The sequence below is a fragment of the Eleutherodactylus coqui genome, chromosome 2, assembly GCF_035609145.1.
Source record: "Eleutherodactylus coqui strain aEleCoq1 chromosome 2, aEleCoq1.hap1, whole genome shotgun sequence".
In the NCBI taxonomy this organism is placed as follows: domain Eukaryota; kingdom Metazoa; phylum Chordata; class Amphibia; order Anura; family Eleutherodactylidae; genus Eleutherodactylus; species Eleutherodactylus coqui.
This window is the reverse complement of record NC_089838.1, coordinates 325237106-325263495: the sequence shown is the minus strand read 5'-3', so window position 1 is coordinate 325263495 and position 26390 is coordinate 325237106. Positions and strand designations below refer to the sequence as shown.

At 43.9% G+C, this 26390-nt stretch overlaps 1 protein-coding gene and 2 non-coding genes across 3 annotated transcripts in view; all 3 read left to right on the top strand.

The window, feature by feature from the left end:
* Positions 1 to 11521: 11521 nt before the first annotated feature.
* Positions 11522 to 26390, top strand: part of GUCY2D (guanylate cyclase 2D, retinal) — a 46879-nt gene continuing 32010 nt past the window's right edge. Inside the window, exons 1-6 of the mRNA XM_066590084.1 lie at positions 11522 to 12182; positions 12419 to 12717; positions 12813 to 13164; positions 16888 to 16972; positions 21847 to 21940; positions 22020 to 22151. Coding sequence (XP_066446181.1) covers positions 11522 to 12182; positions 12419 to 12717; positions 12813 to 13164; positions 16888 to 16972; positions 21847 to 21940; positions 22020 to 22151 — 1623 coding nt within the window. The remainder of the gene's footprint in view (positions 12183 to 12418; positions 12718 to 12812; positions 13165 to 16887; positions 16973 to 21846; positions 21941 to 22019; positions 22152 to 26390) is intronic.
* Positions 20175 to 20256, top strand: TRNAS-CGA (transfer RNA serine (anticodon CGA)). The gene has a single exon. It is a non-coding gene; the product is annotated as a tRNA-Ser (tRNA).
* On the top strand, positions 21316 to 21397 carry TRNAS-UGA (transfer RNA serine (anticodon UGA)). The gene has a single exon. It is a non-coding gene; the product is annotated as a tRNA-Ser (tRNA).

Below are 26390 nucleotides of genomic sequence, written 5' to 3'. Positions count from 1 at the left end.
GCTGGCTGCTCTGTGGGTGAGCCAACTATACTAACTCCCATGCAAGAGCATGGGAGTGAGTGTATGTGGGGACGAGTGTCGGGCATCGTTTGCCCGACACTCATCCGACATTTGTCCTGTCTAAAAGGACCCTTAGTCTAACAAGATCCTTAGGAGGCCCTTACTTGAGAATTTCTCTGATTGGGGCAAAAATTCTAAAACCCCTTGAGAGACACACCCAGTTATGTCCAGGACACAACATACATCCTCTGCAAGCTGTCAGCTCTGGGATCACTACCAGAGTCCACAATACTGGCAACCATGAATGTAGAGTATCTGTACTCCAACATTCCACATTCCATAGCTTCATGCCAGTACTTCCTCCAAACAAAAATCGATCAAGTTCATACTCCATCGTAATTCACATTTGGGAAATACATGTATCTGCAATATATAGATAGCATTATGGGGAGCAGAATGTCATCACAATATGCTAACATTTTTTATGGCCAAATTAGAGCAAGAATTTTGTCTACCTGCGTGATCAAACCTCTACAGCATACTGTTGCTATATTAATGATCTGCAAATAATCTGGACAGGCTCAGAAGATGAGAGATGAGCTGCAGACATTCAACTCAAAATTTGTTCAATCGATGTCTTTTGAGCGATAATTGTTGTGCGCAAATGCTGATATCATTAGTTCAGCATGAAAACCATTGTGCGGCTGGCCAGCTGATAGCAGGGTCCGCACACTGTGATTCTCTGTGGATGCACTGATAACATTGGTTTCAGCTGCTGTCCCACTAGACAACAATGGAGCTGCATGCAGATAACAGACCACCTGCTGTTATCTGCATACAGGGAAGGGAGCCTCATTTACCACCCACTGTTATCTGCATACAGGGAAGGGAGTCTCTATTAGTAGATTATGCAAAATGATCATTCAAAACTATCATTTAATCTATCTTTTAAATGATCATCTTTGAGTGTAAATGGAGCTTTACTCTCAACCAGTTAAGGTCCCAAATACATGGCTTTTGAGCAATCATTTTGCATAAACTACTACTTGGTACTAATGCCTATTAGTACCAAGTAGCAGCATGTGAGCCGCCAAGAATTGTATTCAGGAAATACACCACCCACTGATCCCTGATTACTTTTGGTTTGTTCTGCGTCAGTGCTGACAGCTGAGAACAGCTGAGACAAAGCAATCAGCTGTTATCAACGCTCCCCGGGCAGAGCACAGCGTGCGGTCCTGCTTATCAACTGTTCTGCCGAAATTTTGAGCGATAATCGTTGTGTCTAAATAAACCTTTACACACAAGGCTGAGGGTACTTGTAGGACTCTTTTACATAGAATGATTGTTCAGTTTATTGCTGGATCATGTGAAACTGAACCATAATCGTTCTGGGTAAAAACTGTCAGCGACTGACTGATGAACGATAATTCACTCACTTATTGTTTGTCATTCAGTTTAGACAGGCAGAAAAATTGAACAATGATTGGCCCGTGTAAACTGGCAGTCATTCATCTACAAACAACTGCCTGTTGGACTCTGAATGGAGGCAGGTGCTCGGAAGTGATCTCTGGTGCACTCCACCTCTATTCACTGAGCAATTACACTGGAAACAGACTTTTTGGTCACTAAGATGTGTGAGACCGTGACGGGCAAAGTACTGGAGGGCAGATATATTTTGCCTAGGATGCTCTCCTATGAGGTTTTAGGGAGCACTTGGGCAGATACGTGTCACCGAGCAGCCTGGGCTCGGTGGAGGAAGCCAGCAGTTGTGTGTCAGTAACATTAAGTTACTGACACGTTGTAGTATGTAAGTGGCTCCAAGCCACATAATCCGGGCCGGCTTTTCCTGGAGTGGTCAAAGTGAAGGGTGGGATGGTCACTCCCACGTACCAGGTAAGACTGGTACCAGGCCTTATAAAGCCTGGACTTGCCGGTCCTAGGGAAGGTGTGCTGAGTCCTCTGCAGGTCTGAGAGCCAGGCTGGCTGTGCGCAGCAAGTGATTGTTTTTGCAAGTGAGTAGTCAGGGTCGGTCTATGTCTAGTGAGTGCTCAGACGAGCAGGAGTTACTTTATGTTGGCCTGGTGTTAAGGTCTGTTTTTGCTTTTTGTGCTGAAATAAACCCAGGTGAAGCCTGGACTACGAACTTTATCCAGAGTGTCACTGTCTCTGACTGTTTACTCCCAGATTGCTACCTATCCTAACGCTGAGCCCTCACATATGGTGTTTGAATGTGGGCAACAGTCTTAAAGAGACATACACCTATCAATGGAGGTTCTGCTGCAGCAGCTGGAGAACCGTTGCTAAGGGCAACCGCCCAAGGGATTGACTGGAGACTGCTGTAACCCCCCATGTCCTGGGTGAAAGCTGCAACGGCGCAGCAATCAGATATGACCAAGATGGAGGAACTAATGAAACAGTTGACACTGATGACGGCGACCCAGCAAAAGGTCCATGAGGAGGCCATGAGAGCTCAGGCCGAAACTAATGCTCTCCTGGCGGAAGCCAATTGTTTAGCCTTGCAGGAGCAACAGCGGGTTAAACAGCAGAGGCAAGAGCAAGTCCTGGCGGTGGCGCAAAGTGTGCAGAGGTCGTCTGATTCGCTCCCCACCACCCGTACCACGGTACAGGCGTCATTACAAAAGATGATGCCCACCGATGACGTTGAGGCCTATCTCGCTGTCTTTGAAAGAGTGGCAGAAAGGGAGAAGTTACCAGCGCCTCAGTGGGCTGAGGTAGTAGTCCCTTTCCTGACGGGGGCACCCCAAAAGGCCTATTTTGACCTCGGTGAGCAGGATGCCAAGGACTATACTAAACTTAAGGGTGAGATCTTGGCACGCCTGGGCGTGGACACCAATGTGCGGGCCCGACGCGTACACGCCTGGATTTTCGCTGACAACCTGCCAGCTCGCTCCCAGATGTACGACCTGTTCCACCTGGTGAGAAAGTGGCTGCAACCGGAGGAGTCAACCCCGGCAGAGATCGTGCAAAAAGTGGTTCTGGACAAATTTATCCGCTCGTTGCCCCCCACAATCCAGCGCTGGGTGGGACAAGGGGGCCCCCAGGACATGGAACAACTCGTGAGCCTCGTCGAGAGGTATAAAGCCACAGAGGACTAATTGCAAGCCATGCCTCCTGGACGCTCCAACCCCGGGAACAGCAAGTCGACCGGAGCACCTGGTAAGATTGTTCATATGTAAGGGGTGTCAAAAGTGTCCCAAAGGGAGGCAACTCAGAGGGGGATCATTTAGGACAGAAGAGGAGTCCCAAATGGACAGTCTGGTCCCAAGTAGAAACCCCAAGGAGACCTGGCCCCCATATTGTTTTGGCGCTGTCATGAACCCGGGCATATTGCCGCCAACTGTCCCCTCACCGTAGAGCCAATGGACTGTGACTCTGCCCGGCGGAGATGGATGTTCGCACAGCCACTATGCTCTGCAGAAATGGTGTCAGAGACTGATCGCCCCTTATGCCACATAAAGGTGAACGACTTTGCGGTGACAGCTCTACTGGACTCAGGGAGCTTGGTTACGCTGGTGCACTCCAGCTTGGTCGATCCCACAACCGTCGCATGGGCATTGTGTGTGTGCATGGGGACACCAAGGAGTATCCTATTGCCCCTGTAAGACTTGAGACTCCGTGTGGACTTGCCACTCATGAGGTGGGCGTCCGAATGTCCTTAATGCACACCGTGATCCTCGGGAGAGACTTTCCGCTATTTTGGGACTTGTGGCGAAGCCAAGGGTCGTCTGCAAGTAATGTTCATGATGATGCAAATATGTATGATGTATGTCCCAAACCGTTTGACCCTGAGGGTACGGTTCTGGCAGTAGGGGTGACCCAAGAGAATGGGGATAACTTTCCCTTAACGGTACTGGCAGGTGAGACGGAGGTGCAGGACGAAGTGGTTGCCATGCCTGACTTAGACGGTCTCACGTGCCAATTTCGGAACTGAGCAGCTCCGAGACCCCACCTTAGTAAAGGCCAGGGAAAATGTTAGTGATAAATGGGGAGCCTCAATACCCAGGGGCTGAGGCAGTGTTCCCACACCTGGCAGTCAATCAAGAATTGTTGTATCAGGTGGACAAGGTCCGTGGGGAGATGGTAGAACAGCTGGTGGTACCTCAGTCTTATTGTAGGATGGTCTTAGACCTGGCGCACAAGCATGTGCTAGGAGGTCATCTCGGGAGCGAAAAAAACTAGGGAACGCATCCTACAGCGTTTTTTCTGGCCCGGGTTACATGGTGATGTAAAACGTTACTGCGAGTCATGCCCGGAGTGTCAAATAACAGCTCCTATGCCCCATTACCGGAGTCCCTTAGTGCCCCTGCTCATTATAGAGGTGCCGTTTGAGCGGATCGCTATGGACCTAGTCGGTTCTTTGGTAAGGTCTGCCCGGGGTCACCAACATATATTAGTGGTTGTAGATTACAACACCCGCTACCCCAAAGCAGTTCCTTTGCGCAATACTTCATCAAAGGGTATTGCAAAGGAACTACTTCATATGTTATCCCGCATGGGTATACCAAATGAGATCCTGACGGACCAAGGAACCCCCTTTATGTCAAAGGTCATGAAGGAACTGTGTAAGCTGCTGAATATTAAGCACTTACGGACATCTGTGTACCACCCACAGACAGATGGTCTTGTTGAGAGATTCAATAAGACCCTAAAAAGCATACTAAAAGGGTAGTCAATAGGGATGGGAAGGATTGGGACTGCCTGCTGCCATATTTAATGTTTTCAATCCATGAAGTCCCACAATCCTCCACTGGGTTCTCTCCCTTGAGTTAGTTTATGGTAGACATCCACGGGGGCTCCTTGATATAGCCAAGGAGACCTGGGAGCATGAATCCACCCCCTACAGGAGTGTTATTGAACACATCTCCCTCATGCAAAATTGAATTGCGGTGGTCATGCCCATTGTTAGAGAACACTTACAGCAGGCTCAAGAAGCCCAAAGCTGGGTATATAACAGGTCCGCCAAGGTGAGAAGTTTCAACCCTGGGGATCGGGTACTAGTGTTGGTGCCCACCCTAGAAAGTAAATTCCTAGCGAAATGGCAAGGGCCCTATGAAATAATCGAGAAAGTCGGAGAGGTAAACTATAAGGTGTACCAGCCGGGTAGGCGGAAGCCAGAACAGTTGTACCATGTAAATCTAATTAAGCCATGGAAGGACAGAGAAACCCTGACTGCAGTGAGCGCCCCCCCATGGCGGGGTCTCAGAGGTGTGTGTATCAGGGTCCCTGGATCAATTCCCTAGACTCTTTCTGGTGGGATTTAGACAATGTAATTCGGATGTGTTCTTCGATATACCAGGGCGTACTGGCGTCATAAAACACGACATTGTAACTGAGCCAGGGGTAAAGGTTCATTTGAAACTGTACAGGGTTCCAGAAGCCCGCAGACGAGCCATTTCTGAGGAGGTCAAGAAAATGCTAGACCTCGGGATAATTGAAGAGTCGAAAAGTGAATGGTCCAGCCCTATCGTGTTGACACCAAAACCTGATGGCTCTCTGCGCTTCTATAATGGCTTCCTGAAGCTAAATGACGTGTCAAAATTTGACGCATACCCAATGCCGAGAGTGGATGAGTTAATTGAGAGACTGGGTCATGCCAAATACTTTTCCACTCTCGACCTTACTAAAGGTTACTGTCAGGTTCCCCTTACAGAAAGGGCGAAAGAAAAGATGGCGTTTGCCACACCCGACAGGCTGTTTCAGTATATCTGCCTACCCTTTGGTTTGCATGGAGCTCCAGCAACCTTCCAAAGATTGATGGATGTCATACTCAAACCCCATCATCAGTATGCGTCAGCGTATTTAGATGATATCATCATCTTTAGCGAAGACTGGGACAGCCATCTACCTAAGGTACAGGCAGTACTGAACTCCCTTAGAAAAGCGGGGCTCACAGCAAACCCAAAGAAGTGCGCCATAGGCCTCGAAGAAGCACGATACCTGGGGTATGTAATAGGCAGGGGTATTATAAAACCTCAGGTTAATAAAATTGAAGCCGTTCAGGACTGGCCCCAACCCACAACTAAAAGGCAGGTGAGAGCCTTTTTAGGCATTGTAGAGTACTATCGGCGGTTCGTGCCAAACTTTGCTAGCATAGCAGCGCCCCTAACAGACTTGACCAAGAACAATAATTCAGTCATGGTCAAGTGGAAACCCTGACGCAGAAGAGGCGTTCCACGAGTTAAAACGGGCCCTCTGTAAACGTCCAGTGTTGGTCACACCCAATTTTAAAAGGGAATTTATTGTTCAAACAGATGCGTCCGATGTGGGACTGGGAGCAGTTCTGTCCCAAGAAGTAGAGGGAGAGGAACATCCCGTAATTTACCTGAGCAGGAAGCTCACGCCACCCGAAAAAAATTACAGTATTGTTTTGTGGGAGTGCCTAGCCATCAAGTGGGCCCTTGAATCCCTAAAATACTACCTTCTAGGTCGGCACTTCAGGCTGATCACAGACCACTCTCCCTTAACTTGGATGTCACAGGCAAAAGAAAGAAACGCCAGAGTCACTAGGTGGTTCCTGACTCTTCAAAACTTCAGTTTCTCTGTCGAACACAGGGCAGGAAAGCTACAGGGCAATGCCAATGCCTTGTCAAGGATGCATTGTATGGCAGCTAAAGGTGTCCGGCCCCACAGGCTCGAACAGAGGGGGAGGGTATGTGAGACAGTGACGGGCAAAGTACTGGAAGGCAGATATATTTTGCCTAGGATGCTCTCCTATGAGGTTTTAGGGAGCACGTGGGCAAGTCGGCAGTTGTGTGTCAGTAACATTTAGTTACTGACACGTTGTAGTTGGTAAGTGGCTCCAAGCCGCATAATCCGGGCCGGCTTTTCCTGGAGTGGTCAAAGTGAAGGGTGGGATGGCCACTCCCACGTACCAGGTGAGACTGGTACCAGGCCTTATAAAGCCTGGACTTGCCGGTCCTAGGGAAGGTGTGCTTAGACCTCTGCAGGTCTGAGAGCCAGGTTGGCTGTGCGCAGCAAGCGTTTGTTTTTGCAAGTGAGTAGTCAGGGTCGGTCTATGTCTAGTGAGTGCTCAGACGAGCAGGAGTTACTTTATGTTGGCCTGGTGTTAAGGTCTGTTTTTGCTTAGTTTTGTGCTGAAATAAACCCAGGTGAAGCCTGGACTACGAACTTTATCCAGAGTGTCACTGTCTCTGACTGTTTACTCCCAGATTGCTACCTATCCTAACGCTGAGCCCTCACAGATGTTAGAACTTTTTGGGGTATTTTGGGGTCATAGATTCTGAAAATGACATTAGTCTTTGCACATGCCAGTGGAGATTTTTTTTCTTAAATCTTCTGCTTTCCCACGGTATCCGTGGTACACCTACAATGACAGCTGCGGGTGTGCCGCAGATCAGACGGTTTCCATCGATTTCAATGGAAGCTGTCCCTGCAGGATCTGCGGCAAAATGGAGCATGCTGTGATTTATTTTCTGGACCCGAAGGTCCGCAAAATGAATCCGCATGGTTTAATTAAGCTGCGGGCAACCATGATTGTCTATGGGCGGCTTGAACTGTGGATCATCTGCTTGGGTACACTATGCGGATTTTGCAATTCAAACCCAACCGTGGACATGAGCCCTTAGTCCTTTGACTGTGGTTTATCATATTTTAATGCCCTACTCTTTCTCTCAGTGTCTCAATTATCATCTCACCTTTTTTTGAATGCGAACTAATTAATTGTCGGGACTCCATTGTGTGTGTATGTATGTGTGTGTGTGTGTGTATATATAATATATATATATTCAGACTAGCTGATATACCCGGCTTCGCCCGAGTTAATTTGGTACTGGTGTTTATCTGGTGTTCACACGGAAATCTTATGAAGTCGTGGTTACTTTAGAGATACCGGAAAAACATATGTTCACCATTTTGCATAGTTCTCTGTGTTACCCAGGAAACACCACAGGAGGTAACCATGTGACGTTTCCTTCATATAAAATGACATCAGGAAGTGAGAGAATTAGATTCCATACGTAAAATGTGGACGCTAATTCTTTTGCTGTTAGAATTGAACAATCGAGGTGGGACCCATTAGCTTTTCCTATTTATGACATAATCAATGCCCGTGCCAAATTTCACGTTTCTATGACACTGGAAAGTGAGAAAAATACATTCCGTACATAAAATTTGTACGCTAATTCTTTTGCGCATAAAATTGAATAATGGAGTTGGGACCCATTAGCTTTTCCTATTTATGACAATCAATGCTTGTGCCAAATTTCACATTTCTATGACACTGGAAAGTGAGAAAATTACATTCCGTACGTAAAATGTGGACGCTAATTCTTTTGCGCATAGAATTGAATAATGGAGTTTGGACCCATTAGCTTTTCCTATTTATGACATAATCAATGCCCGTGCCAAATTTCGAGTTTCTATGACACAGGGAAGTGAAAGAATTAGATTCCGTACGTAAAATTTGGACACCAATTCTTTTGCGCTAGAATTGAATAATCGAGTTGGGACCCAATTACTTTTCCTATTTTGGAGATAATTTATGCTTGTGCCAAATTTCATGTTTCTACGACATCGGGAAGTTGGAGAACTTTTGGCGAGTCAGTCAGTGAGTGAGTGAGGGCTTTCAGCTTTATATATATACTAGCTGATATACACGGCTTCGCCCGAGTTAATTTGGTACTGGTGCCAAATTTCCCGTTTCTATGACACCGGAAAGTGAAAAAATTACATTCCGTATGTAAAATTTCGACGCCAATTCTTTTGCGCTAGAATTTAATAATTGAGTTGGGACCCATTAGCTTTTCCTATGTATGACTTATTCAATGCTCATGCCAAATTTCCCGTTTCTATGACACGGGAAAGTGAAAAAATTACATTCCGTATGTAAAATTTCGACGCCAATTCTTTTGCGCTAGAATTGAATAATCGAGTTGGGACCCATTAGCTTTTCTTATTTATGACATAATCAATGCTCGTGCCAAATTTCACGTTTCTATGACACCGGAAAGTGAAACCATTACATTCTGCACGTAAAATTTGGACGCTAATTCTTTTGCGCATAGAATTGAATAATGGAGTTGGGACCCATTAGCTTTTCCTATATATGACATAATCAATGCTCGTGCCAAATTTCACGTTTCTATGACACCGGAAAGTGAAAAAATTACATTCCGCACATAAAATTTGGACGCCAATTCTTTTGCGCTAGAATTGAATAATCGAGTTGGGACCCATTAGCTTTTCTTATTTATGACATAATCAATGCTTGTGCCAAATTTCCTGTTTCTATGACACCGGAAAGGGAAGAAATTACATTCCGTACGTAAAATTTTGACGCCAATTCTTTTGCGCATAGAATTGAATAATCGAGTAGGACCTATTTATGACATAATCAATGCTCCTGCCAAATTTCATGTTTCTATGACACCGGAAAGTGAGAAAATTAGATTCCGTACGTAAAAATTGGACGCTAATGCTTTTGCGCATAGAATTGAATAATCATGTTGGGACCTATTAACTTTTCCTATTTATGGCATATTCAATGCCCGTGCCAAATTTTAAGTTTCTAAGGCATTGGAAAGTGAGAGATTTAGATTATGTACGTAAAATTTCGACGCCAATTCTTTTGCGCTAGAATTGAACGAGTTGGGACCCAATTACTTTTCCTATTTTGGAGATAATCTATGCTTGCGCCAAAATTCATGTTTCTACGATATCGGGAAGTTGGAGAACTTTTGGCGAGTCAGTCAGTGAGTCAGTGAGGGCTTTCAGCTTTATATATATATAGTTGTTGAGCCGGCCTGGTGAAGAAGCCTAGTAGCCTATAATTTTTTTTCTGGTCAGCCAATGAAGATGTCACATCTATAATACTTTAATAGATTTGTCCTTTTTATCCAAGAGTATTTAACATCAATGGGATGAAATAGTTATACAATGTTTATGAGGCCGGGGACCCAAATATTGAGCTGTATGTGGTTGAGAAATTTGTTGGTATGCTATACACAACTGTATTTTATAGCTCTCCTCAGTATACATATGCTTCAAAGAAGCATACCAAATCTCCTAAACTAAACTATTATTCTTCTATGTCCTATGCTACCAACTGTGCTCCTCTTACACAATATACACCTCCAGTATCCCACTATAGTAATAAGCTATCTCTCACTCCTCCTCCTCGCTAAACAGACCTCTGAGGGTGGACGCTATTCTAACACACAGTAAGAGGTGACCTAATCTTTACCCCCCTTCAACAGTGCTTTGGCTAATCAGCTTAATGAGTTCAGAGAGAATTGTTGGAGAGGGGGTTAGTGTGACAGGTGGAGAAGGATCTCTGACATTTACGTAGAAAGAAAAGGAAGAATATTTATTTTTCAGATATTAGACCCGTAGACGATGGGAAAATGTCCATGCGTGGTTGAGAGAGGATACATTACGAGACTCAACTAATTTTTTTTGATTCACATTTGGTGAGGAACTCCGAATGCCACATTTTACGATATCCGAAGATGATAGTCATAGTGAAGTTTAAAGGCAATGAAAAATAACAGACATTTGAACAAGTTAGTAGACGAACTAGAGAATGTGACAGCGGATGGAGAAATAGGAGAGATTAGGAGGAGGAGAGAGAAGAAAAGGAACCGTCCAATAAGTAGAAGATAGGGTCAGGGAAAAAAAGCAGATTAAAGATCAGGATTAGGTGTCTCTCTGGCTCGCTCCATCTTCTCGTTGCTTTACGGATATCTGAATCTCTAGGAAACGTCCATTGACCAAAGAACTGAAGGAAATCAATCATGTAAAAGTTTCAGGTCAAAACCCAGGATGTTCAGGTTAGTGTCGCAGATATTCACTCCTACGTGTACGTCTGGAAAATGTTTCTAGAGTATTTTTGAAGATGAAGGATCTTCTGTAATTTGGTAGAATTGAAATGTATTTGAATAATGATTTATAATTGAGCTAGAATTACATTTAGTTTATATATGAAAAGAAAAACAGTCCCAATAAATCAAGTTTATATACAATTAACTCTGAGTTGACAACTCAAAATTGCAGAGGAAAATGGTCTACAGACGTGATACTTGCTAAGAAAATGTTTAGGATGCTTCGTATATCATAAAGCTGAAAATCTGTTAAGGAAATCTAATCTGGGTTAAGAGGTGCTCTTCCTTTTTGTGGAGAGGTTTCAGTATTTCATAATACAAGAATGATTTTAGCATAATCATATAGGGATTTCACTTGCAGTACCGTACATGCCCAGTAAGGTTTACGTATTTACTACTCTTAAAGAAATAACTCTAAGGTTGTCCAAATCCTTCTCGACTTCTCTGTAGCTTCTCTAAAGAAAATCCCCAGATCTAGACATGAGGCATTAATTTCTAAATCTTAAAGATTTCTACTACTCTGTTTTAAAACTTGTCATTCTTTATGTTTTTACTTGACGCTTTCTAATCTCTCATCTGTCAAAATTTGACACTAATAGCCAAGAATCAACCCATCAACCTGCACGATGACTTCTAATCATCTTTGAGATTGTGTTGACATCATGCCTCGTCCAAGATCTTTACTTTTCCTTTCAAACCACCCAAGATGGACCTTATCATCTTCAACAGCCTTACATTTTCTAATTTTAATCATTCTACCAAACAAAATTTGGACAGCTACCTATCGAATTGGCTTAGTGGGTCCTTGGACATGCGATCCATTAATAGCAAAGGCTCTTCCTGATGTAGCAGCTCGCCTGGCAATCTCTGACTTAAATTCAGACCATAGAATTGCATCTGGTATTTGGTTTGACCATGTATTATTGACCCAAGGATGTTCTGCACCCCGTGCATTTGCAGCATTTGCTCTTATGGAACATTCAGTGGCTGCTTTCGTTGGACCAGCCAACCCTGCCTATTGTTCTGCTGCAAGCCTACTTGCAAAAGGTTGGAATAAACCAATGTTTTCTTGGTCTTGCCTTGGAGTTTTAAGTCCTCTTCCACATCCAGTTCACATTATTTATGCTGTGTTAAGCTTCTTTCAGTGGGCTGGTGTAGCTGTGGTGATGGCCCCACAAGAGCATTGGGTTGGTGCTGGCAAGGAGCTAGCTGATGCTCTACGTAACTGGGGCCTTCCAGTCGGACCAGTTGTTACTATGGAAGAAGGGATACATGGAGCAAGGGAAGCACTAAAGAGGATAAAGAGACGAGGAAGAGTGAGAGGTGAGTTGCTTTATTTACATATATATCTTTTGGTCTGCGGCTCCTTTAGTCCATCTTCTTATGTTATCCAATACATTCTGGGCCAGAAATCTTTGGTATATGTTAGTTGGTGTCCTGGTACTATAAAATACTTAAGTTCTAAGAAGAATTGTAGCAAAGTCCCTCTAAGATACTTAAAAAAACAAGACAATGAAATAGTTTAAAAATAGTAAAATAATCTCTTTCATCTTCCGTAGTGGTGGTCATGTGCATGCACTCTGTCTTAATTGGTGGAGAGGAGCAACGTCATCTTCTAGAAATAGCTCATGAACTCCGCATGACAGATGGTTCAACAGTTTTCATTCCCTATGACACTCTTCTGTATAGTCTTCCATATGACCGCCCTTTCCCTGTCTTCACCAACAATACTACACTACGACGTGCATACGATGCTGTCCTTACTGTCACCATCACCTCTCAGCATGGCAACTTTTATGATACTTTTCAAGATGCAAAGACCAATAATGAAGTCCCACAAGATCTTGATCCAATGGAGGTAATTCATACCTGCTTCTAGGTCAATAGCACTAAAGTTGATCTAACTTCACTATCGCATATTAATTTATATTCACGTTTTATGTTTACCTCTAGGTGTCACCACTCTTTGCAACCATCTACAACTCTGTTTACCTTATGGCCAGAGCCATTGATAAGACTTATCGAGCAGGACAGAAAGCAACAGCTACATCCATTGTACGACATGTTGGAAACTTACAGGTAGAAGGTTTTGGCTACCCGGTAAATTTGGATGAAGATGGGGACTCCCAAGTACCATATGTCATTCTGGATACAAATGGAGAGAACAGATTACTTACCCCTGTATACACTGTTAATGCAGCCACTGGAGACCTACATTTCTTGAAGAAAGTTCATTTTCCATTCAATCATCATCCTGGCACCGACTCTGACTGTTGGTTTGATCGAAGTTCAATCTGCATTGGAGGTATTCCATTGTGTAACTTACTATTAATTGTAAAGTTTTAAGGTGACCCTCCCATACATCCAGAAACCCAATCCTTGGAAGTCATTTTTGTACTAATTTTGTACATTATGCCAATATTTTCAAAATATAACTTTATTCCAATGTTATTAATACTTATCAGCACTAAGGACCAATATGTTACATCAGAGATTAGACCTCAATGCATAATCTGTAACTGTGCCCCCATTTACCATGTGCCATTTACAATACTGGTCTCTTTTCATATGACAGGGGGGACTTTCGGCCTCCTTGGACACCAGGGACCATGTGTAACTGCTACCTCTGCACTCCCTGTAACTATGTTCCTGAGTTTTGTGCAAGCATTTACGCACCTCCCATAGACTTCATTGAAATCAGTACAATACTATTCTCTTCATATTGCAGGGGCAAATTTTGCGCAAGCAAATATGCATGCGAATGCAGTCATCTGAAGGAGCCCTTAGATGGGTGAGGGAAAACTTTTAGGTACTATAGTGGTGCCTGTCGGCCATCTTGAATTCAACCCAAGAAGCTTCAATGGAAAGGGGATCATGGGATACATAATTTAAGGGTAGGATTTAATCATAAATTGATACGTGCAGTTATTTTTTAAATATCTGCAACCATTTGTAAGTTTTGGATGATGCCATGTTGAGTATTAATAAAGTTATGTTGAATTATGTGGTATGGCAAACCGCAATCATATGTCTTTCTAGGTACCAGTTTTATTCTGAAAGGCTTCAGTGTTTCATACACTCAGGTGTTTCAGAATAACTGCACCATAAAGTTTGATTCAGAGGTGTTTGCATGCAGCAGGCGGGGCGAGAACAGCACGGCCAGCCCCATTAACTAGGATTTCAGAACAAAATGTCCACAGGAGCAACCGGCATCCCTGTCCGATGAACCTGAGGACACAATCTCTCAACAATCCAGGACAGCACTGAGATCATCCTGATGATTGGTAACAGAAGTTCACATGAGGTGGCCGAGGCTTTCAATTAAGAACACCTAGGAAGACAAGGAGTGCACGAACTGTCAGGAAACTGGAAACTGGAGAACCTGATTCACACCATGCTTCAACGCCCGTGTCCTGGTGCTTTTCTGTAGACTGTTTGTAGAAAGTTCTCACTTTGTCCAGGACACTACCCATTTTCCTGAACTTCTGAATCAGTTTCCTGACAGTTTGTGCTTTGTGCACTCATTGGCTGGCCTCCTGGGTGTTCCTGATTGAAGGCCTCTGCCACCTCACATGAACTTCTGTTACCAACTGTCAGGAAGGTCTCAATTCTGTCCTGGATTCTTAACGGCATCTCCTGGCACCTGAAAATGCATGTGATTAGTGTTTTACATACCACATAATTCAACATAGCAACTTAATACTCAACATGACATCATCCATAACTCGAAAATTTGTTGCGGGTATCGCAAAAAAAAGTCTGCATCTATCAATTTCTTTTCTAACTACCTGATGCATGCTCTGCGTTAGCATTCATCAGTAGTCTAAGACACATGGACAGCACTGGCCAATTAAAGCAACATGTAGTATCTTAGACTAAGGCTGGGCTCACATGGGTAGATTTGGGTTGCGGATTCCGCGATCACCTTCCACGGTAAAATGCGGAAATTGAAAGTCATGCATTTTCGCTTTTTCATTCAAACTTTTGGACACGAATTGCGTATTCCGTGAGCAGAAGAAAAATCACGGCATGCTCTATTTTGCTGAGGAATCCACGTGGATTGCCTCCATTGAAGTCAATGGAGGCCATCCGACCTGCAGGAGGGCTTCTGCTACCCACGTCATCACTAACTGACGGTTCGAGAAATATAAATAAAAGGAAAAAACCTGTGCTGCGCATAACCACCGGCGAGCCGCCATCGTCATTCGCAATACAATGGAAATGGGTACACAGTAGAGATAAGCGAGCATGCTCGGTAAGGTCAGTTACTCGAGCTAGCCTCATTCATCTCAAGTAACTGCCTTCTCCTCCGAGCATGCTCGGGGGGGAGGCGCAGGGGTGAGTGGCAGGCGGCAAGGGGTAGCGGGGGGGGGGGGGGGGAGAGATCTCTCTCACTCTCCCTCCACTCTCCCCGACCCCTGCTGCCCCCCCGAGCATGCTCAGAGAAGGCAGTTACTTGAGATGAGCGAGGCTCGTTCGAGTAACTGACCTTACCGAGCGTGCTCGCTCATTTCTAGTACACAGGGTCACCGGCCGTATGAGGAATCGGGTCCTCCCATTTAAGCCCGGCCTAATGATGCACTACTAATACACAGTGTGAATCAGGTAGTCAGAAAAGCGTTGCGGCTATCTTTATTTGTCCAGTACCAGACAGTCACTTTAAATCATGTATCCCATGATTCCCTTGACATTGAATTTATTTGGGCTGAATTCAAGATGACTGCCACCAAGATGGCCAACAGGCACCACCAGAGTGTCAAAACCTTTTTCCTTGCCCATTTTTGTGTTCCAAAATGTTTCCGACTTGTATCTGTTTCCCTACAAAAGATATTCTGGGTGGCTCGGTCTATTGAATCACGCCATATATTAACCCATTAAGGACCAAGTGCTGTAAATATATGGAGCTTGGTCCTGGGCTTTAATCCCAGTTGATAGTAAATATATGGTGTGGTATTAAAGCTCCCGCAATCTAGCAAGGGCAGGGCAGGTTCTTAGCTGTATCTCTTAGCTGAATGCCCGAAGGAGAAGACAGAAGCATTCTTTAACCACCTATGCCTTCTCCTTTACAAGCTATATAGTGCTCAATGAGCGCTATGTAGCGAATGCCGAAGTAGCACTGCCATTTCCTGCACAGGATTCAGCGATCATGTGATCACCGGTGACCCTCGGCATGTCAAAGCTGCGGAGTCTTAGCAGACCCCAGCCCAGCTCTGACATTAACTGCTGTCAATGTGAAGGGATGTTTTATACTGCAACTGGGGCTTCTATAGATGCTCCAGCTACAGTGGAAAAGTGTGAAATAAAGAAAAAAATACAGTGCGAATGTCCCCCAGAGGTCATATAGGATGTAATGGGGGACATAGATGGTAAAAAAAAAGTTACAAAAATCAGTTTAAAAATAAAAACGCGGCATGCTCTATCTTTCTGCGATGTGTGATTATTATTTTTTTTTTTTTTTTAAATCTCCCATCTTTCCCTATGGAGCCTCCTTGTTTAGCGGATCGCATCACACGAACTGGTGATTTTACTGCAATGCGATACGATTTTAACATTAGAAACTCTTATTGACTTTCATAATAAAAAAATGGCCTGATTTTATCGCGGGTGGCTGCGATGCGATACGAGGTTATTCTCAATAAAAAGCATCGCTGACCCTACAAAATCGCAGGAACAAAGCTGTAATATCGCCCCGATTTTCTCACGCCAATATCGCAATCACCCATGAATAAGAGGCCTCATTCACAGTAGGCAGGAAGTCATTCATTATTGAACGACTGCCTGTTTACGAGGGCCGATCTGTCGGTCAGTTTTCTGCATGAAGAAACTGAACGATGAACAAGAAGCGACTGCTTTCCCATTCATCATTCCGTCGGGGCAGCGTTTACACTGAGCGACAACCATGCAGATTCCCGCTGGATGCAAGAATCTGAATGATTTATCAGTCCGTGTAAAAGGGCCCTGACTGCCCATATAGTGCATTTCGTGTATGATTGTCCTGAGGGTTCACGAGTCCTGATTTCATTTACAGGTGTGGAACCTGCATTCGTTGTGATAATGTTCATACTCATCACCAGCTTGCTGCTTACTGGAGCTTCGCTCACTTGCTACATAAGGTATGGACTCATATTGGCCTCTATCTGTGTTTTTGTATCCATGGGAGGACTTGTATATCCAACACCAACAGACAATGCTGAAATGCTAATGAACATATTAACATAATAATCCAGTCTCTGCCCTGCTGTGTTGGTGCAGTATTGAGATGAATGGAGCTTGCTGAGACAGGGCGGTAAGGGGGGATGCAGAACAATACTGAGCCATCTGTGGGGTGGGCTACGGGCCCTTCGAATACAGCAGGCAGGAAACCAGAGAAACATCAGGTCCTTCATGATACAACACCCTGGCAGTTGGCCGGTGCCAAGTAGTCATGGCCATTCTGCAATCACCCCACAGGAAGATACCAATGTTGCCTAGTATTGGCTGTACATGTGTCTTGTTTAAAGACGGTATGGCCATGTGCCGGTTTCTGCAGTCAGTGAAGTGTAGGGTTTGGCTGGGTGGGTGGTTGGGATCCATGCCAGCTAAGCAACTGGTGGTGGATAGGCTGGAGCTAAAGTGGCCCACCAGGTAATGGACCTAAAGTTATAATTGGGTGCGGCCACATACTGGCAGAGTTCCGGAGCGTGGAAAGAATGTTTGTTAGAACACATGTAAATAAACACAGTCTTCAGTGTGTCTCAGTCAGAGATATGCGGGAACACAAGCAGTGTTTCCACGGTCAGCAGATAGCCAGTTGGGCAAGTGATGCTCCCTCTGAGAGGGTTCGGCCCGAACAGAGTTCCAGAGTAAAGTACAAAGTAGTAATGGGGCACAGCGTTCTTTCAAAACTGTCTCTTTTCTCATGCTTTTCATGCTCCTTTACGATTGGCTATAGGCTATTTCCTGTTTCCGCTGACTGCGTTACCACACATCTGTTATTTAAAGGGCCAGTACCTGGTTTGTCAATAAAGCCACAGCGCTATCGTCAACAAAATATGATAGTAGAATATAAACTCCAATAAAAGGAACAGCAGCCCCTCTACAGTAGAACTAGTTTGCCATTTTTTAGGCCTCCGTCTTTTCCTTTGTGCTATACCCTGTGTCTAGCCGGTGATCCATCCAGTTTACAGGAGATGAATTGTGTGGTGTTTAGGGGATTAAAAACTTCAGCGTTTCTTTAAATAAGGTGCTGCATTTTTTTCCTGTACTCACTGGCAGACTGTCAGCAGTTATGTATTTCTTATTACCTGCCAAAAGCATTGGGAGAAGGAAGGTAACCATTTCAGGGATGTTGTTGCACCCTGACTAAAAAAGGAACCACTGAAGATATTTACGGAGAGCTTCATCTTTAGATATTTCCAAGTCTGTCATGCCCTCAGAGCTCAATTTGAGGGCCTGAATATTCCCCTCACCTTGACTTGGTTGGAAGAGTTGGCGCAGACGGCGAATCTCCTAAAGTCATTCTCCAGTTTCTATAGACAGCTGACACATAGCCTAGCTTTACTGGGAGCCAGGACCCTTGAGAAATAGGGCTTGGACATACCAGACCTGGACTCGGATGACTGGAGTGGCCTTTGGACAGCTCTGGGCCTTCCTTAATAAGCGCTAGTGACAAATAATACAAGTTAAGTTCCTTCATAGAATTTATTATACGCTTACCCATTTATATGCAATGGGCTTATCTCTTTGTGTAGTCCGTCCAAGAGGTTTGATGAGTACAGGTACAATCATGCATATGTTCTGGGCATGTCATGTTCTGCAAACTCACTGTTGGGATATTCTTGAGTTTATGGAGACTCACCTGGAAACCCCACGTCTACCCCACCCTAAGGTCTTCCTCTTTGGCCTTATGGAGGACATTACGGTTGATGCGACAGCATGCACCCTGTACAAATTGTTCTTTTTCTACGCTAAAAAAGTCATATCGCTAAATTAGAAACATCCCCCAAAAAACTACTAGAGCCGCTTGGCTACGCGAGATAAACGGTGTAACTCCACTATATGAATTGACGAAAAAGCCAGAGGTTGCCCTGTCAAATTCAGTAAGATATGGGGTGTGTGGGTTGACTGCCCCAATACTGCAATAGATACATTTGACTAATTCCTTTTTTTTTGAAAAATCCAAAGGTCACTCCCGCTTTAGCTATCACAACTTGCATGGATAATACACAATATTGGTGGTTGCGCTGTGGGTACAGTTGTTGCTTTATTTGTTGCAGTCCCCCAAATTGGGAGTCTTGGTCTCCTTCGTTGTGAAGACCACAGTTCATGTTTTTTTTGTTTTTTTTATGGGGTGGAGTGGGGATGGAAGGGTAAAGGATGGAAAATAAGAGGGCTTAATTGATTGGAAAGGAGTGGGGAAACTATGATGACCTAATATTGTAAATATTGCTAATGTCATTCTTTTGTTTTTGTATGATGTTATATTAAGTGCCCAATAAACGTTCCTTTTTTTCTTTTTTCTAAAAAAAGGTATTTCCAGAGACTCTATTACTGTAATTACTATGACTAAATGGCTACTTAATGGGGTTGCATCTATTAGAACATCATAGAGGGAGGTTCTTGTTCGGGGGCCCCCTGTTTTAGCAGATGAGTGACTTGCCGTGATCATATATTACTACTAATTATTTATTTGAATCAGCTAATACTACATTTCCCCTAAAAATCTGTGAAATGTATAAATAGTGGACATGTTCATGGTTGTACTAAGTCTTTTAGAGTAGAAGTATCTCTTTTTCACACCATAAAGACCAGAGTGTTTTTGTCCTAAAGGATCTGACACAGAGACATAACTTGAAGCTTCTGGGCCCCAATGCAAAACCTGTAACGGGGCCCCCAACTATAATGCTTTATTCATAGTACTGGGCTCCCTATATGGAGAGGAGAGGCCTTATGGGCCCCCTAAGGTTCCTGGGCCCGGGTGCAACTGCATCCCCTGCATCCTCTATAGTTACCAGTGATCTGACACTTTTTACCCATGTGGTGGTTTTACAACTCCATTTTTTTCTGGCCCTTCAAAATTATTTGCTGCATTTTCTTTACTTTCGTGACGGGTAGGGCTACTTTTTAATACCTTTACTTCACTGAATCTTCCCACTTTTTTGTTTTATTAGGTGTAATCTTTACAAAATATAACATTTTTTGAATTCATGGTTCTTTATTTTTAAAACTATACTTACATTAAAATAACGTACAGAAAGGAGTCTGCCATTTTTAAAAAATATGTTGATATATAATTTGTATAGTCTCAGATTACAGGGCAAAGAGGAGAACAGTAGGGCTGTGATGGCCGAGAGGTTAAGGCGTTGGACTCGAAATCCAATGGGGTTTCCCCGCACAGGTTCAAATCCTGTTCACAGCGTAGCATTTTATATATATAAAATATAAATATACAAAACTGCCATAAAACTGTTTTTCCCCTTTCATATTGCTCAATCAAAACGGTATAAAAAAATCAAAGAATATCACTCTATGTCCCAGTAGATTGGATTTTTCTTTCCTCGCTTTCAGAAATTGCTAAATGGAGCTCTCTCTGTCAGCATGTCAACCGGCTTTGGTCTTCTGGTTTTGTCAGCATGTCAACTGGCTTTGGTCTTCGGTTGTACCTAGCCCAGCCCCATATTTCAAGCAAGCCCTAAAAATTGTACTTTCTAAAAAATGTCCACTAAAGTGTAGTGGTTTCTATAAATGCATAGAAAAGTGGAGTTACCAATTAAGGTTCACAAGAGAGTCTATTAGTTATAAAAAGGTGATACTTCACTAATGAAAACTAAGGTTGTGAGGAGAAATAAATTTAAAAAATCACCTGATCAGTAGAGATGAGCGAACGTACTCGGTAAGGCCGATTTTCGCAATCGAGCACCGCGATTTTCGAGTACTTCACTACTCGGGTGAAAAGATTCGGGGGGCGCTGGGGGTGAGCAGGGGGTTGCAGAGGGGAGTGGGGGGGAGAGGGAGAAAGAGCTCCCACCTGTTCCGCGCTGCTACCCCCCCCCCCCCCCCGCTCCACCACGCCACGCCCCGCCACGCCCCCCGGCGACCCCCAAATCTTTTCACCCGAGTAGTAAAGTACTCGAAAATCGCGGTGCTCGATTGCGAAATCGGCCTTACCGAGTACGTTCGCTCATCTCTACTGATCAGTTAGGTCATTGACTTTACGTTGCTTCATATCACAATATCAAATGTTAGAAATGCCTTTGAAAACTGCTACTTGTTGTATCCCAGGAAGCTGGCCGTTTACCTTCTCCTCTTTTGAACCACACATTACAACTTTTCCTGTAAGCCAACTAGCTTAAACAATAGATCTTTCCCATTACTGTGCATTACAGCATAGAAATAGACACTTAGCCCAAGCCCATATTTTAGACAAGCCCCAAAACTACAGTTTCCAAAAGAAATCCAATGAGCAACTGGAAATGCAGCTGTGATGGCCGAGTGGTTAAGGCGTTGGACTTGAAATCCAATGGGGTTTCCCCGCACAGGTTCAAATCCTGTTCACAGCGAAGCATTTTTTTCCCGCAGGGAGTTGGACCCAATGACTCTGAAGTTCCTTTCCAACTCTATGATTTTTTGACTTGGGCGTGGGTCATTTTTAAAAATTTTATATATTTTTTTTTATTTTATTCTGTATTTTTTATTCTGTTTATTATTGTAACTTTTTTAACATCTATGTCTATGAAAATGCAATATCATGAATATTTCAGGTGATTGCCTAGGCAAGTTTGCTTCTAAAAAGTGGTTATTGTATAAACAACTCCTTTAGCCTATTGGGATGAAATGTTAGCATATTGACGTACCACAACTCAATGTTGCTGTACAATATCACAGCTTGGATATTGAAGATTTTCCCATCAATTACTACCACTGGAGTAACGATGGCACAGTGATCTTAACTACAGATGACTAATCTCAGTATGAAGTCTTTAGCTAAAACCATTCTCTCTCCATGCAGGAGAAGACTTCAGCATGCTAAACTCCTGAAAGGTCCTAATAAAATTATTCTCACTATGGACGACTTAGTTTTTATCTACACCCAAAGCAAAAAGGTGAGAACTGGGTCGATGGTAGAGGAAAGGTAACAAGAGGCAAGCAAAATATTAACCTAGGCCTCCTATTTCTTTACAGAAATTGGGTGATGATAGCAGGTCCAGTTTACTGGGAAAAAGTTTCTGTGACAGTAAGAGCCCACGTCATTCCTTATCTGGGAAAAGCATTGGAGCAGCTACTCCATATACAACAAATGTGGCGGTCTACGAGGTAAGCATTGATCATCGTGGTGGTGCCTACATTAAGACCACCCTGTAATTACTGTGCAATTTGATATTTCTCCAAATGATGGAATTATTAATTTATCTGCATCACTGAGCTTCTCATTGAACTGGATTTTCTCATAGGATAAAGCCTAATTTACACTGGGCTTGTTTTTATTCTATGAAATACTTGCTTTTAAGATCTAATGCTTTTAAAGTTAAAATTTGGACTCCCTAAACAAAGCCGACCTGTCGCCACAAAAAAACAGAAGAGCTTTTTAAATTACAAGCAAAACTTCAAAATCTATGAGTACTATTGGCAAAACAACTTAAAGGCCTTGGAGCCAAAAAGAGAATTAGATTCCTTTTGGACTCGGACGGCAAAAAAATTACACATCCCCCAAAAGATTGTATAATCTAAAGACTAACCAAAATATATATCACCCTCGGGATGAGGAAATACAGAGTTTCCTACAAAATATCAACCTTCCTACAAAATATCAACCTTCCCAGCCTATCTCCCGAACAAGTAGCCAGCCACACTCTCAGTACCAATCACTTCACATGAAGTCCTGGACATGATTGAATTACTGATGTCCCATAAGACACCGGGTCCAGATGGCTTCTCAAATGGCTACTACAGAAAGCATGCTTTTTTTGCTTGCCCCTCATTTGGCGTCTGTGTTCAATGGGGCGATAATTAATGGCTCCTTCGCACCTGAGATGCTAGAAGATCGTTGTGATACCTACACCAGGAAAGGAGAATACATCTCCAGCCAATTTTCGCCCCATCTCCCTGTTGAACACTGACGTCAAAATCTAAGCAAAGCTCCGAGGTGTAATGGTGTTTTCGGTCCTTCCCTCATTAGCAGCAACAGATCAAGTGGGATTTATCCCCCAGAGACAGGCCCCTGATGGTACCCGGAGGTTTCTGAACCTTGTCAGGATAGCGGAGAGGAATGGAATCCATACTCTGCTCCTGGTGCTGGATACAGAGAAAGTGTTCAATCGGATCCATTGGGGATTCCTGAAGGCTATTGTGGTGAGGTTTGATTTCTCAAAGCAGCGATTATGTCCCTGTACTCGGCGCCTTCCGCGAGAGTCTTCTCATTGGGATGTTTGTCCCCCTCATTTGCTATCTCTAATGGCACAAGGCAAGGGTGCCCCCTTTCACCCCTAATATTTGCTCTGCTCATGGAGCCATGGGCGGACCAGATCAGGTGTAACCAAAATATTAGAGGAATTAAAATAGCCTTTCAAGAACATAAGATAGGTTTATACGCAGACGATGGTATATTAGCAATTACTAACCCTATCACCACACTTGCACAGGCCCAATCTACCCTAATCCCCTTTGGTGAGGTTTAATATTACAAGGTGAACAATACAAAATCACAGATGCTAAATATTGGTCTAGATGCCAAAACAGAACAAACTATAAAGGATTAATTTCCTTTCACCTGGAATGAGCACTTTATACCGTACTTAGGCATCAATATAGCATACCCTAGTTCCCTTACCATTGCAAAAATCTACTCACTACTTCTTAATCATATCCCACAAATCTTAAGTAATTTCCACAAACCTTTCATATCTTGGGCAGGCAGAATTGCAGCTGTTCATATGATCTTACCACAAATTCTGTATATCTTTAGAACAGTAGCGATCCCAATTACAACACACTTCCTTTCTAAGCTCCAATTTATTATCAACCAATTTATTTGGGGGGGGGGAGGGGGGCGAGTTCATGCCAGAATTAAATTTTCCACCTTGGCAAGACCATATGAGTTAGGAGGCATGAGAGCACCCGACATCAAACGGTATTTTGCTGCAGCCACATTAGACCAAATTAAACAATGGTGGGTTACCCCATCACACAAAAAATGAACCTCTATAGAGATGGCGGCCCTGGGTGCCCCCCTGATTACCCTTCTAGGAGCTAAGCCACCTTCCCTGCCAACACATGCTCTTTCAAGCCTTTAAGTCTTGGTCCAGATCTGGAATCAACTGACCTCCTCGGCTTCTGCGAAGGTCCCGATCATGGTCCTTCCTTTGAGATTTCTCTCCTCCATACTCTCGGACTCTGATTTTGGGAGGTGGGAGACCCTCCGCATTAAAAGAATAGGTGATCTATGTAAAGAGGGGGTTGTAATGGATTTCCCAACACTGGGGGGTTATTTAAACTCCCTAGTAGATTGGGTTTTGCCCAATTGAGACTGAGATATGCCTTACAAACTCTAGACATTCACAGGCCATTGTTTCCTAAAGCGGTCTTCACTTTCTTTTCACTCCCTTCGAGTGTCTCTGGTGATATATCCACGTTCTATGAGGACTCGTTCTCTCAGGACACAGTCTAAGGGCTCCCACCCACTGGCGTTTTTTTTCTCCACTGCGCTGCGAGAGTAAGTGAAAACGCTCGCCGAGCAGTGTAAGAAAATCGCTGGGATATCGCTGCCACATCGCCAGTCTTCTCAATGGGGCCAGCGGCAGCAGCGCTAGGCCCATTGAAAAGATAAGGAGAATGCCGCGGACTTCTGCCACAGCTGTGACAGCTGTGGCAGGAGTTTCCTTCATCCCCGCGGCATGCTATCCCCGGCATGCTATCCCATTGCTTTCAATGGGATCAGCACTGCTGCCAATCCCATTGAAAGCAGTTGTTTCTGACAAGCCCCGCAGAATGATTATCGGAGAAGGGCTTGAAATATAAGCCCTTCCCCGATAATCATCAGAAAGTGGTTAAAAAAATAATAAAAAAGTTACTCACCTCTCCTGCTGTCAGCCGCGTCCTCCGGCTGGCTCCCCAGCACTGCTACTGAGCTCTTTCAGCAGACGGGGATTTAAAAATCCCCGCCTCCTGAAAGGGCTGTGCGGATTGGCTGAGGGCTCAGCCAATAGCAGCTAGTGCTTAGCTATTGGCTGAGCACTTAGCCAATGGCAGATAGCTCTTAGCTATTCATTCATTGAAAGCAATGGGATAGCATGCCAGGGATAGCATGCCGCGGGGATGAAGGAAACTCCTGCCACAGCTGTCACAGCTGTGGCAGAAGTCCGCGGCATTCTCCATATCTTTTCAATGGGGCTAGCGCTGCTGCCGCTGCCCCCATTGAAAAGACTGGCGATGTCGCAGCGATATCCCAGCAATTTTTTTTTTTTTTGGGTATCTGCCAGCATTTTTCTCGCACTGCGATGCGAGACTTTAACTTTAGAAATGCATCGCAGTGGAGAAAAAAACGCCAGTGGGTGGGAGCCCTAAGTCTGCACATATGACGTTATAGGAGTTAGACTTCAAACGACAATTTAGTTTAGGGGAGTGGAACTGGGCCCTCGCCTGGACCAAGAAGATATCGCATGGCATTGCCCACTGGGAATCCTCCCAGAAGATATTTCTACGCTGGTATTTGACACCAGCAAGGTTGTCTAGAATGAATAAAGATGTATCTGAGACATGCTGGAGGGGGTGCAGTGCGAAGGGTACTTACTTCCACAAGTGGTGGTCGTGCCCGGTTATACGCTCCTTTTGGAATACAGTTTTCGATTTTATCTATTCCGTGTCACACCAATTTGTATGCCCGGATCCGGTACTGGCCCTTTGTTTCTTAAATACGAACAAATTGTCCCCTTTTTACTCGGTTCTCACCTCCACATCATTCTTGCGTCATGATTAACAATCGCTAGATATTGGAGATCAAAGGAAGCTCCCTCTATTCTTGAGGTGAGAAACCCGGTGAATCAAACTTATCATTTAGAAGAAATTTATTCTCGCAGATATGTCACTAAGTCCTCATGGACGTCTTCTTAGGCAACATGGTTGGACTATATGGTGGCAAACTCTTCATGATTGGGGTCTGTAGGGGTGGAAAATGTGCAATGGAGGAGATCCAGATGTGTGGGTCGGACCGGGTCTGGGTGCGGAAATGCCCTCCTGCGCCGAATAATCCCCACTGGAGATGTATGCATAGCTATCTCCCCCTAGATTACAAAAATTTGAGGTCTGTCTTGCAACTAATATATCAATGACAATTGTATACCCGGTAATGGAGGTGTACCTCCTTGTATTTGTTTAAATATAATTTCTTTGTATGGAAATTTTTTTTCGTTAATAATATAATTATTTTTAAAAAAGTTAAAATTTGGAAGGCACCAGATTTGTCAATAGTGGGAGAACTTGTCAAATGTCTTTGCGATTAATATGACTAAGCCAATAAAACAATTAAAAATTGCCTAGGTCATATACACATCCTCCTTG